Raw genomic sequence first — 14,743 nt, forward strand, 5'->3', positions numbered from 1 at the left:
GCTAGATAAAGAACATGTATAGTATACCTGATTAAATCAAGCAGGCTAGGTGACTATTTGTCGCCGCCCCGTTTCAAAGGGGATGCCAATAAATCATCATCATCATCATCATTACGCCTCCGCCCCAACGCCCGGTCCGCCTGCGTTTACCCGATTACCGGACAAGCTAAACCTCTCTAGTGACGTACACGACATTTCCGCAACCAACGCACAGTACCACCAACACCGATACAAGGAAAACAAACAAAGTGGGAAGACTCGCCCGTCCTTAAGAATGACCTGACCTAGTGAGGGAACCAGGTGTTGATTAGACACCTCGAAACGCACCGACCTCGACGCCTGCGGCAACTGTTGGAGTGACGTCGGCTGATGATCACCGGGTCATCAAAATTTTGCAGTCTTTCATGAATGCCATTCTCGCAATACTGAACAACATGAAAACTTCATCTGCGCAAAGGGCGCTACAGGTGCTGGACACTTTGAGTCCAGTGCTTGCGGCCCTTGGATGGCGCGTCAGACTGGGGGGGGGGGGGGGGGGGGGGAGGGGGTGTCATTTCATTACGAAGCCCGGGACACGTAGATATTTCAGTGGAACATCAGAGGACCTAAGTCATGGATGTCTGACATTCGACAGTTTGCGTTCATTATCGTCCTCTGTGAGCTCAACCTATCAGCTCACATCAGACGGTCCAGGTACGCGTGCTTCATGTCGGCCACACACGGAGAATGCAACAAGATTATTGTTTTCATACGACGTGATTTTATGTCTGTCCGCCATCCAGTGCCGCATGACCATGAAAATCAGGACGTGTGTCTGACAGTGGAGAAGAGCAAGTTCACTTTCACAGTAGTTGGAGCCTATACATATCGCCCTCAAATGGCTGGACAGCGAGCGGTTACGGCGGATCATGACAGGTGACTCCACAGCCTTGGTTGATGACTGGAGATATTAATGCCTACCACTATCTATGGGGAAGCTTTAAGATGAACTCAAAGGGCAGAAGATTAGTGTCATTTGCCTCCGAACAAGAGCTGTGTTTGTTAAATGGTGGAAGTCCCACCTTTCCACGTGGAACTGTCTAATGTAGCTGCCTGGACCTCACGTTTGTTTCCCGCTCCTTCACCGGAAAGGTTAGGTGGTTTTTGAATATTGAAACGCGGCGAAGTGACCACTTTCCAACTTATCTTAGGATTGAAGGGCTGACAGACTCCAAGTTACCCGGCGTCATCCAACTGTAGCGATGGCCGATGTTCAAATCAATTGTGGAAGACTGTTATCGTCATGGCAATTATCCCCTAGCCTAGAGGACGCAACAAAAGGTGCCCTAACCGCTGCCACGCATTCGCTTTCGAGAACGTCTACACGCACCGGCTACGACATTGAGTTGGAGAAGCTTCGTGCAATTCTTCGCCGTGCGAAGCGAAGATATAGGTGTATGAAGTCCGTACATGACTTGAGGTTGGCCAGACGCACTCAAAAGAAAATTCAGCGTCGCATGGGCAAGCTCGCATTGCAAAGATGGACGTAGTTCTGTGAGCCTTTATATCCAAGAAAACCTTTGTCTCACATTATAGTGAACTGTTCGCTGACGATTTCTGCAGGAGGATTGCTGGCGAAACTCGTTCCACTGGAGCATCGACGCTCGACCACTCACCGATTTCACGCGACTCCCACATGGACGAACTCAAAGCTGCACTTGCCTTTTGCAAGCGTTCATTATCGCCAGGACTCGATGTTATAACCTACCATGCTATATATGTAACCTTGGCAAAGAGGCTCGGAAAGTACTCCTGCTCTTGTTCAACAACTGGCAGACAGGCACGGTTCCCCAGGAATGGAAGACTAGTCGCCTAGGCTGATTCCGCGCTGCTCAAACCTGGCAAGTCGCCTGTTGACATTCCATCATACCGACCGATTGCGCTAGCCTACTGCGTCGGAAAACTAATGGAGAGGATGATTCTGGCACGATTAGAACGGTATCTCGAACATTACGAGGTATATCCAGACGCAATGACCGGATTCAGGCGTGGCCGTTCTTCTATAGACGACGTTCTCGATTTGGTAACGTACGTCGAGCACCAGAAGTCCTGCAAACGATTATCTGCAAACGAAGTCGCTGTACTTTACAAAGTGTCTCGAGCGGCCAGTCACGCGGCAATTTTGCGTGTATTCGCGGGCTTCCTTCACGTTCGGAAAAAAACTTTTACGTAGCACGTATTGAGCAACAGAAAGCTGTATCGGGACTTTTTCGTGTTGCTCTACAATTTTTGTATTAACGCGTTTCATCTAATTATAATACTTCAGAAGTTGAATAATTAATTAAGACTAATTAGGTAATTAGGCGGAATGCAAAAAGAAACCTGAATATCCCTAAGCGACGACAAACAACATTACCTTGGTTCTGTCCAGCTATACGAGGCATTTGCATATTTTTAAATCTTGGTGCATGATAGTTGGGTCATCCTGATAGTATAAGGCGCTCGCACAAAATATCGCGCCTGTCAGTCTTGATCTTCAAGAGAAAGCAGCAAAGTGCCTTCTGAGCTCACACCAAATCGGGCAAGGACATCTCAAAACGCTCATGGCAAGCACTGAGGATAAAACTTCCGGCACCTGACGCAACATTTCACGCTGCTATCAAACTTGTTTGCCCCAACGCGACCACCTGCACATTATTTTTTTGTTCAAGATAATTCAACTTCCTCGTGAGGAATTCTGTCTCACGAACACGCAGCACTGTTGTACTTCTGGGAGACCAACATCTTCAACTTACATTGCGCCACGCAAAACAACATGCTCGCGTTAATTTGCTTAGACAAACGGCCGCCAGCCCTCTTGAGTATCGGTACAAGTGTAGCAGCTGACGCACGGTTCGCTGGCAAACTGCATTACAGGGTGCCTATGGTCTTCCCAGTGCCGGCGCTGGACATAGTGACAACCGTGAACTATCGGAATCCTAGTGCTTGTATAGATGCTACGAGGGGGTGAAGGGGAAAATAAAGGGGAAGCACGGTCGGCCACAAAAGTTAACGGAAACATGGGCGCCACGACAAATACAAATAACTGAGTAGGCCGCAGGAACTACACTACGGGTAGAAACCTTGAGTTCGCCGAGGCTATGTGCATGCCTATTCGCCGGAATGCAGTTTTGCCGCAAATCCCGCGTCCCGTAAACCTTTGTGGTCGACTGTACGATAGCAGCTCGGAAGAAAACTCGACGCGGCTTTCGGTGCCATTTATTTTCACACGAAATAAAATGAATATTATAGCACGTCCAATGACATACTCACGTTTTCTTTCTTATCAAAATAGTATTGTTCGCCGCCATTCAGAATGATGCACAGAAGGCTCCGCGATTGCCAGCTTGCTTCTCACCAATCCACTTTCAGCAGGCGTATATATATATATATATATATATATATATATATATATATATATATATATATATATATACGGTTAAACTGTCATTATTGAGCAATGCGAACACGGCTGTCGTGCTGAAACCGAAAAGTCTTCCTTGAGCCTAGTGCTGAGTGAACTTTGCGATCGGCACGATGCCATTATTCAAAGGACTGCTGCGGAAGATGAAGCTAGGAAATTGGAGAGCTTTGAACCAGCGGACACAAGTGGCTTGGTGGGAGTTTTAGCGTAACCAAGAATCAGTCGGCTGCGCTGCGCATGAGCAAGTACGAAAGGCCATTTGGACTATTCTGTACGCAAGAACGATACCATCCGCTAACAAATTGCCGTTATTTCTAAATAATCGTTTCCTGAGTAGGGAAACATTAGTTAGAGCTAGATCTGTATCTAGGATGACCGCAGTAGAAGAAAAGGTGGCGCACGAGTCACCGGTAGAGATTGAACGTATGATCTCTGCGTATAGTTTTTTTTTTTAAATTTTGTTTCACTTATGAGAATTTCATATTCCAAGAAAAAAAAACATTCTAGTAACCGCTTACTATTAACGTTCCTAGCATAGCCAGAGAGAGAGAAAGTGGACTTTTATATCTGATTCACGAAGCTTTTCGTTCATAAAGGCTGTCATTAATCGGTACCGTCACTGTAACACCGCTCCCCAACGTGATTGGTCGGACGCCGTTCTTACGAAACGTTGTTGCGATGTTTTTTTTTTTTTTTTTTTTTTTTTTTTTAAACTAATTCCTTTTACGAAGCCACCCGCCTCATTTTCCTACATTTCGTTTCTATATGATGGCGGTGTAGGGGAGGCGCACCGTTCGCTCAGGGAGCCCCTGATATCTCCCAATCTCTCTGGCAATGATGTGGCTGAAGTGATTCAGGCCCTTTGCGCCGTCTGACTTCTCAGACCTCGAAAGTTTAAGGCGGGCTGTGGGGACCGCCTTCGGCCAGTGCGCGGCGCCAGTGGGAGGCGAGTCGTGACTGCAGGTGGCGGCTGCGAACGGTAGCTGAATACGACAGCTCAGACTTCGTCTGCCAAGGTCGCGCGGTTGCTGGCGCCTTGCCACGAGCGCTGCTGCAGAGCATCCCGAGGAGTCAATTGTGCCCGGCATTTCGGCTCCCTCTCTCCTCATCACCCAAGGTCACGCAGATAACTGTATGCGCATTTGAATCTCTATAGCTGCGCGTGTGTTCGGGTTATTAGTTATCTAGCTACGCAGCAACTATAGCCCAGCTTCGTCTTAAAGGGAGTGTAGAGCTGCCAGATCTGCGAAAGAACATATGGGTAGAATTGATTAGTTAGTTGGTGGTATTTAATTATGCATGCGGTGGGTGGGTTAGGGTGCTTTTGAATTCCGGTTAGTACGATCCTTTTTTTTTTGTTTTCACATTGCAGAAACAAGGAGAAAAGGAAAATAGACAATGGGACAAAAGTCATTATTCAAAAGTGCAGAGATACAGACAGTGATATAGCGTGATGCTACGCGCTATATATATAACTTTAGTTTTTTTTTTTTCGCATCAAATCACTCGTACAGAACATCCTCAGCGGAGCGTGAACAATCTTAGCATCAATGTCGAGCTAAGGTCGTGCTTTGCATTCCTCCCCGTCTGATACAAAGGTACGGTTCCGGGTCAAAGGAGTAAAATAGTATTGGATGTCCCGAGCCCGGCGCACACGTCGGTTCAGGTATATGCCCTTTCGTGTGAGCTTGAATCCAGTGCAGAGGGTTGCGCAAGCTCCGAAAATGTAAAATTACGGCCACATGCAGATTGGTCGTACAAAAGTCACATCTTGCGCACTATATGTATATCTTGTACGACAGGTCGCTGCTACCGAATATTACCGAGTAAAATTCGTGCAGTAAGTCGAAAACTAGAAGAATATGTAGCTCTAAAAATGCATTTCCTCTTCAGCGTATATGTCTTGTAGTCAAATTTTGCTTACGCAAAGGATCGAAAGCTGCACGATGGGTAGTAGAGGCTAGAAATTAACGTCGTGCATAGTTTCTAAGATACGGCGCCATGAGTTCATTTCTGAAGTTGTTATAACAACTCTAGAAAAATTGCGATGCTCTTTCCAACAGCTTCAAATATGGTTGCGCAGGCGCATACGCTTCTATGCAGTCAGACGTCCTCTTCAAAGGAGGAGACGTCTGACGGAATGGACACATAGTCACGATGCTCGTTTCCACTTTCGTGGCATCGTTTCTTATGCGGTTTCGCGGGGAGACGCAGACAATGAAACTGTACTTTCTGATTTCACTTTGCTTCAAGCGTTCATCTCTATGACATAATGCTCCCGCAACGACCAAAAATAAATGCAAGAGCATAGAGTTTCATACAATTACTAGAAGAAACTGTGGTGCTATAGTGTCTGCGGGAGCTGCTGGCAGGGCGGTTCAGCTATAGCATGGAAATTATGGTACATTATAGTAAATGAATTTACCTGCACTTCGTCCTTCTGGCTTTAAACGGCTTCGTGACTTTGCAAATTGATCATTTTCAAAGAATGTACTGCGTTATAAATAATCAAGTAGACCTTATTAAAATTGCCCGACGGCAGGATTCTAATACAGAAGCAACGACCTGCAAACCATTACGCCTCGGACGCATGAACAAGGGGAACCGTTGAAATTAGCAGCTATTATTCGTGTTCGCGGAGTATAGATTGCTTCGAAATTTAGGCCAATGAAGGCAGATAACGCGTAATAAACGAATCCACAAGAACGTCTGAAGCCACAAGCATGAAGATCAGACAAATCCATGTACTATACCCATCATTCCAGAGTTCCCTCTAGTATATATTGTAGGAAACTCTAAGCATAGAATAGTGCCCAACGGATTGCCCACACGTAGATCAATCATAAGCACTTAGCCAGTAGATCATGCGCTATACAGTCATACCAATCGACTGTGATGCTTAGGCAGCACTGCCTGTATGATGCATACTATCTACTTACAACATTCTATTTACGGCATACCGCTCGAGGCGTGATAACTCTACGCTTTTCTTGTTCTGCGATTACTGACAGTCGGATGTATAGTGCTCGCTTTCACTTACTGCATACAGTGTTTCGCCTGTGAAAATTCGCTGCCACTATGTGACGCGATAGCTCAACTGATGGGAAAGAAACTGTGACAAAGTGGTACGAAATACATCTATATATTCCAAAGATGCCTTACCCATACACTCCGAATGCATGCACGCATGCTGATCGCCGAGCTGAACCTTTTCGGCCTGTTACTGTTGCAACCTATACGCATACTTACACCTAATATGATCGCTCTTTCCTTACGTATCGGGCAACAGCACGGTCTGAGCAATTCAACCATAAAGAAATACCTGTCTGGCCTCACCGACTGTCTTGGCAGATATTCTTGGCAGATGCATCATTATTCATTAAATATACGTTTGCATTGAACATCAGCAGAAGGCTTCGGAGGAAAAGTTTTCGGCTTGTCGAGGACATTTAATGGCGTCTTGTTATGAGAGAAGGAGGAAATAAACTTCTCTTGACGCCGAGTACTTGCATAGGCCTAGGCGTAAAACGCAAGAAGACATACGAAGCCACTCGGACATCACAACGCGGAAGGGTAACGGCGAGTCCTGCGTGCCGAGTTCTATCGTTAAAATAGCTCGACCGGCGCTTCCTAGTTCATTCTTGATTCATGCATATAGGCGACTTCAAGTGCCCGACTCTAGCCATTGTCATTTGTGCCTATCACTGCGACTGAATTCAGCGATGAATTAAGTGTCATTCACTGATGAACATTCTGCATACCGAACATATGCCGACATTAGGATGAAAATTTGGGCATGTTGGTTTGCCTCTTCAGGTAAAAGGCATGCAAACGACGACACGCAAATAGACCAACACACACTAAGTGCCACTTCCAACTAATTTGCTTTGTGTGTGTCGGCCTATCTGTGTGTCTGTCGTCTTTGTCGCGCATTTTACCTGACTAACATACTGAATTCGTTGACAAAGATTCTTCCTCAATGTGATTGATTGTTGTTGGAACATATCATTTGCCAAGGATGCGCTGCAGCACTTCGAACTTCAATTTTAGCGTACTGTATAACCGAAAAGCAGACTTCATGGCAAAATATATCAATGCGTGGAAATCACTGAACACCCAGGGACACTCTGTGAAGGCAGAAAAAAAAAGTTTCCGCTTTGGCTTTACAGCTACGTTCACACTTGGTCTCGAAGCAGGCGGCAGGCGGACGCAGGCAAAAACTTCGAAAAATCCACCCGCGCCAAATTAGCGGAAAACCAGTCGGCGAGCCCTATCGGTCTCGGACCGATTTTCCCGCCACGGCGAAGCGGAAAGTCATTCCTGTCCACCGGACGCTGCACTAGCATGTAAACATCCGGTCGTAAAATTGAACGTGGTGTAATGAGATTTAATTAAATATTTATCAGTCTAGTCTAGCAGCAGCCTAGCAGCAGAGCGAACAGGCCGAGCTCTCTGGCAAAGGCAGAACGGGTCGTCGTCGTCGTCTTCGAGCTGCTACCGAAAACACGAGGCGCGTCTGCTTCATTACAGTTGCACCAAAAGAGTCGGCTGCGATGCTGATCGACGCGATCAAGAACCACCCCGTGCTCTAAGACCAGAGTCATACTAAAACCTAATGTCAACAATACTAGCGATAGTATTCAGCGTCGCGAGACGCGAGACCGGAGGTGCGGCAACAAAGCATTGGCGTCACCCAACTTCACGCGCGTTTGCAAAGCCGGGCCAACTCACCACCGCCGCTTCCGAGGTGTCCGCTTCTTCTGTTGTTCCTTGTCCATTTCTAGGAAGCAACTAGCTAGAAGTATCCAAACTATTTCTTCTTCCTCTTCCATGGCAGATGGAAGTTGCAGATAGCACGCGAAGTTGCGCGAAGTGCTAGCTTTTGATGCCCGGTGGGTCATGCCACTTGAAATGGTGCGATGAAGAGCGCCACCACGCGGACAAACATACGCAGACTAAGATGTGGGCGAAAGCGGCAGCGGCTGTGGCAAAAAAAAAAAAAAAAAAAAAAAAAAAAAATTATGGGGTTTTACGTGCCAAAACCAGTTCTGATTATGAGGCAAGCCGTATAGTGGGGGACTCCGGAAATTTGGACCACCTGGGGTTCTTTAACGTGCACCTAAATCTAAGTACACAGGTGTTTTCGCATTTCGCCCCCATCGAAATGCGGCCGCCATCGCTTCTCGGCCTTTTGGGCTAAGATCAAATGTGTGGCAAAACAAATGTGAACAACTTGTACATGCGCGAAAAAGATTTTCCGCCCGCTTGCCGCATCCCAAGTGTGAACGCAGCCTTACCTCAGACTTTCTGTGGCCGCTTTGTGACTGGATTGTGTTCATGACGCCTTAACTCTTTCCGTACCGCGCCCATTGGGCATGATTACATAATGGTTATCCTCCTATCGATGGTTTGAAACGCCGCTTTCAAAACCTTCCGCGCCGCTCACGGACATACTGCGCTATCTGACGTGAAGGAGGAGAACTATATTTTAGTTTTCTAAGTAGTTTGCTTTTTTTCCGCGAGGCTGTGATTTTTAAACGCACTCCGAAGCTTCGCGATCGTCAAAGGAGAACGAAAAAAATGGCCGCCCGCTATCGATGGTTTGGAATAGAGTGTACTAGACAATGGTATTCTAGTACACTCTACTTTGAAACGCCGCTTTCGAGACCTTCCGCGCTGCTCACGGATGCACTGCGCCATCGGACGTGAAAGAGGAGAAACTATATTTTCGTTTATAAGCAGTTAGCTTTTTCCCCGCCAACCAGTGATTTTTAAACGCGCTCCGAAGTTTCGCGACCGTCAAAGCAGAGCGCAAAATGACCGGCTCCGGAAACGGCGCACGCGTTTCGGGAGATCGCAGATGTCGCGATTCCGTTGCCTCTGCGGCTGATCTTATCGATACACCAGAATAGCAGTGCGTCAGAGGACGCTGACATTTCGTCGGACTTTGAGTCTGAAAGCGACGAAGACGCAAACCAGCCCGGAACATCGGCGGCCGCTGCCCGGCACGCAAAACAGTAGTGCTTGCAGTGGAATTTTTGTAGCGGAATACCTGTGCAATGAAAAATTTTGATTTTTTTTTCGGAGATAGTGCCTAATAGGCGGCAATACATTTTGTATATCTCATAATTTTCGTAACATTCTTTTCTTAGTAGATACAAGCGTGTCTTTCTTGATTTTAACAATTTATATCTTTTTTTATGACATACATCTCGTTAAAAAAACTTTTATGCGTGAAAAGTGCATTGAATTTGCTTTCTGTTTATGTATCACATTAACTATTAAGTGCAGTAGTTCCCTCAGAAAAAAACATCTTCCGTAACATACAAAAAACACCTATTTTCCCCATGGTAGGGAAAAGTTATTTTTTTTTTATTTAGCTTATAATTGCTTCTACCGGTATTAACTCCTTATTTCTTAAGTGGGTGAAGCTTTGTACTCGTAGTTCGAATCTAACCATTGCCAATTACTTTTGTCTGTCAGCGTCCCGAAATAGGACATTATACTGCTACTTTTCCTAAGGATAACATTGCAGTTCTTCCCGTCCTCGAGGATTGTACATCCTTTTCAAGCCGTTAACCTCGAGAGTGGTTCAAAATATGTTGGTACATGTGTCCAGTTGCATCTTTCGTGCCTGTGCGGCTGGTACGAAATGAAACTCCAACAAGCGGAAAAAATCGGAACGTAGTGTTTATTTCGGTGTGATGATGGCGGGATTTAAAATTAGACATGGATTTCGAGGCTATGTTAGGTTCAGCGTCAGGCGACACGTTTAGGCCAAACTGTACTAATCTAAACACTCGTAGAGGTGTTCTAATATTTTTTTTTCTTTCGTATATCAATGTCGGCTGTTAGTACGCCATAGCAACAAAATACAGAGCTGTTATGAACTGATTCATGTTGGCATATATGTGCGATCATCCTTGTCCAGAATAAGAGCTTTCTCCTTTACTTTGAGGATATGTTTATCAAATAAGCAGCATTCATTGATGATCAAAACGGCTGTAATGGGCGTACGCTTGACCAACATGACTAAGAAACAGAGATTAAGGCATGCATTTCAGTTGTTTTGCTTCATTTGAGGCTTGTCGCTCTGCCACAAGGTTCTTTTATAATAACAATACAGAAGGGGTCCGAGACAAGCGAAACACACGAACACTTGTCTTTGCTTGTCAACGCTCGTCTTCGTCCGGTTTTGCGGCGTTGCAAGAATCCAGAACGTATTATCAACAAGCCCAAGTAATGCTTCTAAGGCTCTCGCGATTTTGTTGCTAGAACGTTCTCTTCGGAAGGTACTTATGGAACATTACTACTCAACATTATGACACAAGCACAAAAAAGAAAAATGTTTTTCCCTTAGCCACAAGACAATACCAGGAAAAATGTACTTTTCCACGATACAACAGCGGTGACTGATCGTTCTTTTGACGCGTTTTGCTACCTCTACATTTTAATAGAGTGATAAATTTGACAAGGACTTTGAGGACAGAAAAAAAAAAAGGCGTTCAAGCGGCCATCCTAGCTATATGCTAAGGCAGTCAAAGATGCTTCCAATGGAACAAGTCTACCCTCAAGGCTCTGCTGGAGTTTTGGCATGCATGTAAAATGAGTCGGGGACGTGACTAAGTGAGAAGGCACAACGTCCCGCGAGGTGGAGCTGTCCCGTTCGGAGTATAACAGTAACCACAACTCAAGCGTCCTGGTTAGGCTCAGCGCAGGCCCCGCACGCGACGGGGTCGCTGAGGCCAGGGTGCGGCTGCGAGTAGCCTGGGTATCTGTCAAGTGGCCGGCGCAAGACGGCCGCACCGCAGCACCCGCATGTCATTACCCTTCCGCGCTGTGAGCGCGTTTTCCCACTGCGCGCTAGCTGCTCAGGGCATCACCGCCAGCGAGCTTGTAGCGATCGCATCGAGCAAGCCTTGTGCACGCTTCCGGCAGCGCCCCATCTTGAGCGCGGAAGGGGGGCTGTTCAAGGTGTGGAGTGTGTGTGTGTGCGCGCGTGCGAGGGTTGGGGGGGTGGGCAGGTGGTGGCAGTGATGGGCGGACTGAGCTTCTGGGCTCAATAAATTGGGTCTCCGCCACCGCAATGTCGCCGCGCTTCCCGGAACGCGTCCGTCTGGGGTTCCCTGAAAAGATGCGGCCGCGAGTTCCGCTGAATGATAAAATAAATTCGGACCAGCTGCCACGAGTGGAGGGTTGGGCATCACCTTTGACCTCGCGCTTCATCGCCACGGCCGAAGAGTCGGCTTCGGCGAGGGAGCGCGCGGCGCATTTTTCAGACTGTTTCCGGAGTGGCGCAACTTGCAAGGCGGAGTCCATAATCAAGTGTCCCTTTGTTCTTCTTGAGGCCGCCCCGCGGGCTGGGCTTCGCTGTGCCGCTGTTTTCCTCGGAATCGGAATCCCCGGGAAATCATTTTCGAATGACGCTGGGCCTTTCTTCTCTTCGTCTCAACTCTTATTGGCTTATTTTCGTTTGCAGAGCTGCTTGGTGGTTGGGAAATAAATATTTATTTCAGAAGCGTCTCGTGGTACTTGGAGACCTACGCGCTAGCTGAGTATCAGCGGTCACTACATGCCTTACAAGTGTCGGCTACCTCCACGTGGAGGTCGAAGGTCTTCTTCTTTTGTGATATTTTTTTAAATTTTATTTAAGACTTATACTGGAAGGGAAGAACACCATCGAGTTCTATAGTTCGCTCATTTCGGCTGTGGCCACGAAGCGGCTGAAATAGTGGTTCAGGTCGACGACCCGACCTCTCCGCCGTCACGGTTCACTCGAGCGGCGAAAACGCTGTGATACGTGTGGTCTCCGGTAAATGAATCACGGATTTCACGGACACGCCTCCCTCTGCATGGCATCTCTTGTGTCGACACCGAGAGAGCGCAACCATCCCTTGTTTCCAACCTGAGCTAAAGCCAGGAACAGACAATGGAGCGTTCTGCTCTTCGGCGTGTGTGGTAGCGGAGCTGAAGAGAGCAGTTCGAGTGCTCACAGTCTGCGCACAAAACTGCCGTCTTCAGCGCGTATCGAAAGTTTCCACGCTTTTGGATTGGAGTCGACTGGTAGCGCACTTCTGACGAGCAACGACAAAGGTACAGTTATTTTAGGTCTGGCGGCAACGCTAAAAAAGCCTTTTTCTCCTTACGGGCATGCCGTCACGCTGATTATTGCTTTTTATCTTTGGCACCTGCGAATAAAATTACTTGGGCCATACCGCTTCTACAAAAGGCTGTTGAGCCCTCTACAATGCAGGGACCAAGTTTCGAGCACGCTTTTGTTTATTTCTAAGGTCGCGGCCCTAGACCGCAATGTCGTTGCACTGCGAGGCTGAGTGATTGTTCCGTAAAACTTTCTGCTGGACGAGTTAATTGGTTCATACTTGCAAAGGAAATGGTTATGCGCAAACAAAAAAACACAGACACAGTAATAGACGTGGACGAGCGCAAACTTTCAACTGACTTTATTTTTTCCTGCGTTGTCAATATATACTCTCAATGACGTAGGTACAACAGCGGTGATCACATGACACGCTTCAAAGATTACAACGTGCCGCGCAAGAACATCATCTCAGTTTCTTTTAAAGAAATTGATGTATCACTTATACAGCCATCTCCTTTTGACGAAATATGAAGGGCTTCCAACAGTTCACGGGCAGTAGTATCACGGCGTTTGCCCAAAATTTTGATGCCTCGGAAATTTGGTACACATGCAATGCCGCACGTGCGCAGACAAATGCGCATTTTCATTATTTTTAATCGACAGCTCATGTTCCCTTGCACGAACGTTGACGCACCGGCCAGTTTGCCCTACGTACGTCTTTCCACATGATAGCGGAATTTCGTACACAACGCCAACCGCGCATTTTACGCAGGGCGGCTCGTGCTTTTTGCCGCATCCTCTAGGATTCTTCTTGTTAGCAGCACAAATCCTCGGGCAGAGCCCAGCGAGCTTACGCGGGGCTGAAAAAAACAATTGGCACAGCGTGCCTACTCGCAACCTTCTTCAAATTATGAGAGGTGCGATGTATGTAGGGCAACACTTCAGGACGGCTCCAGCACTGCAGCCCAGTTTTTGCACCAGCGCGGGCTGCTTTTGACTCTCGCAGAAGAACCTCTGCAACTGCCGTAACTACCGTGCAAGGGTAACCGGCATCCAACACACGCCGAACCTGGACATTAAAGCTATCCTGTATAGCATGTGGGCTTGACTGCATTGATGCCAGCGGGGCCATTGCCTTTCAAAATTCTGCTGGCATGTCTGTAGATGATTTTATCAGTTTACTTGAATTTTACCTCCGGTCAACTTTTGTGGCCTTTGAGAATAGTTTTTATTTGCAGCGTCAAGGGATTTGCATTGGATCTTGTGTGGCACCTGTCTTGTGCAACATTTTTTTAGCTGACGTGGATCGTTGTTTGTCAAGAATCTTGGAGAAAAGTAATGTTATCAAAGTTTTTAGGTATGTTGACGACTTTTTAATACTTTCAACGAAACCACCTGTTTTTACCTTAGACAAGTCTGTTGATGCTATTCTTGACGCCTTTCGGCAGTATGGGAAGGGACTGGCCTTCACACATGAAATCCCTTCTAATGACTCGCTGCACTTTTTAGATCTACGGCTTCGGTTTTTAAATGATCATGTTTGTTGGTCTTATAATCCCCGAGCGCAAAAGGCATTATTGCCATTGTAATGAAGCAGAGGCCGCCCCTGTGTATGTGCCGACTGAAGAGGAAGACGAAGTATCGTGCCGTGATCGCGAGTGAGCCCCGTGCTACGAAAAGCCCTTGCAGTGCCTACCTTTACGTGACGTTCTTGCAACGTTATCGACGACAATAAACCTCGTCGCATTTGGTGGAGGTTGCTGAGATCCTTCGCCTCGTCCTGGAGCTCCGCACTCGAACCCTGCCAACACCAACACTGTCGCCCGGCACTATGCCTGATCCAGCCACTTCGTTGCCTGCACCACCGGCTGCCACTGTCGTCTGCGCCGGCGTCCCTCTTCATCGCGACCCACCCATTTTCAGTGGGACCGCCGAACACGACGTGGAAGACTGGCTCTCATCGTACGAACGTGTAAGTGCCCATAACAAATGGGACGACCAGTCTAAGCTCTCCTACGTGTCTTTCTACCTCGCCGACGTAGCCAAACTGTGGTTCTTCAACCACGAATCAGACTTTTCAAGCTGGTCAGCATTTAAGACACTTTTTGCCGAAGTCTTTGATCGCCCCGCTGTGCGTAAGCTACGCGCTGAACAGCGTCTGCGCCAGCGCGCACAGCAGCCTGGAGAGACATTCACCAGCT

The 14,743-nt window shown here is 47.2% G+C and overlaps 1 protein-coding gene across 1 annotated transcript in view; it reads right to left on the bottom strand.

Annotated features, from left to right (window-relative positions):
* The window catches only part of LOC119430934 (BTB/POZ domain-containing protein Tiwaz), a 97,734-nt gene extending 89,406 nt beyond the window's left edge, over positions 1 to 8,328 (bottom strand). The window contains exon 1 of the mRNA XM_049670063.1: positions 8,174 to 8,328. Coding sequence (XP_049526020.1) covers positions 8,174 to 8,274 — 101 coding nt within the window. The 5' untranslated portion in view covers positions 8,275 to 8,328. The remainder of the gene's footprint in view (positions 1 to 8,173) is intronic.
* Between the last annotated feature and the right edge of the window lie 6,415 nt (positions 8,329 to 14,743).

This window comes from Dermacentor silvarum, chromosome 1 (genome assembly GCF_013339745.2).
Source record: "Dermacentor silvarum isolate Dsil-2018 chromosome 1, BIME_Dsil_1.4, whole genome shotgun sequence".
In the NCBI taxonomy this organism is placed as follows: Eukaryota; Metazoa; Arthropoda; class Arachnida; order Ixodida; family Ixodidae; genus Dermacentor; species Dermacentor silvarum.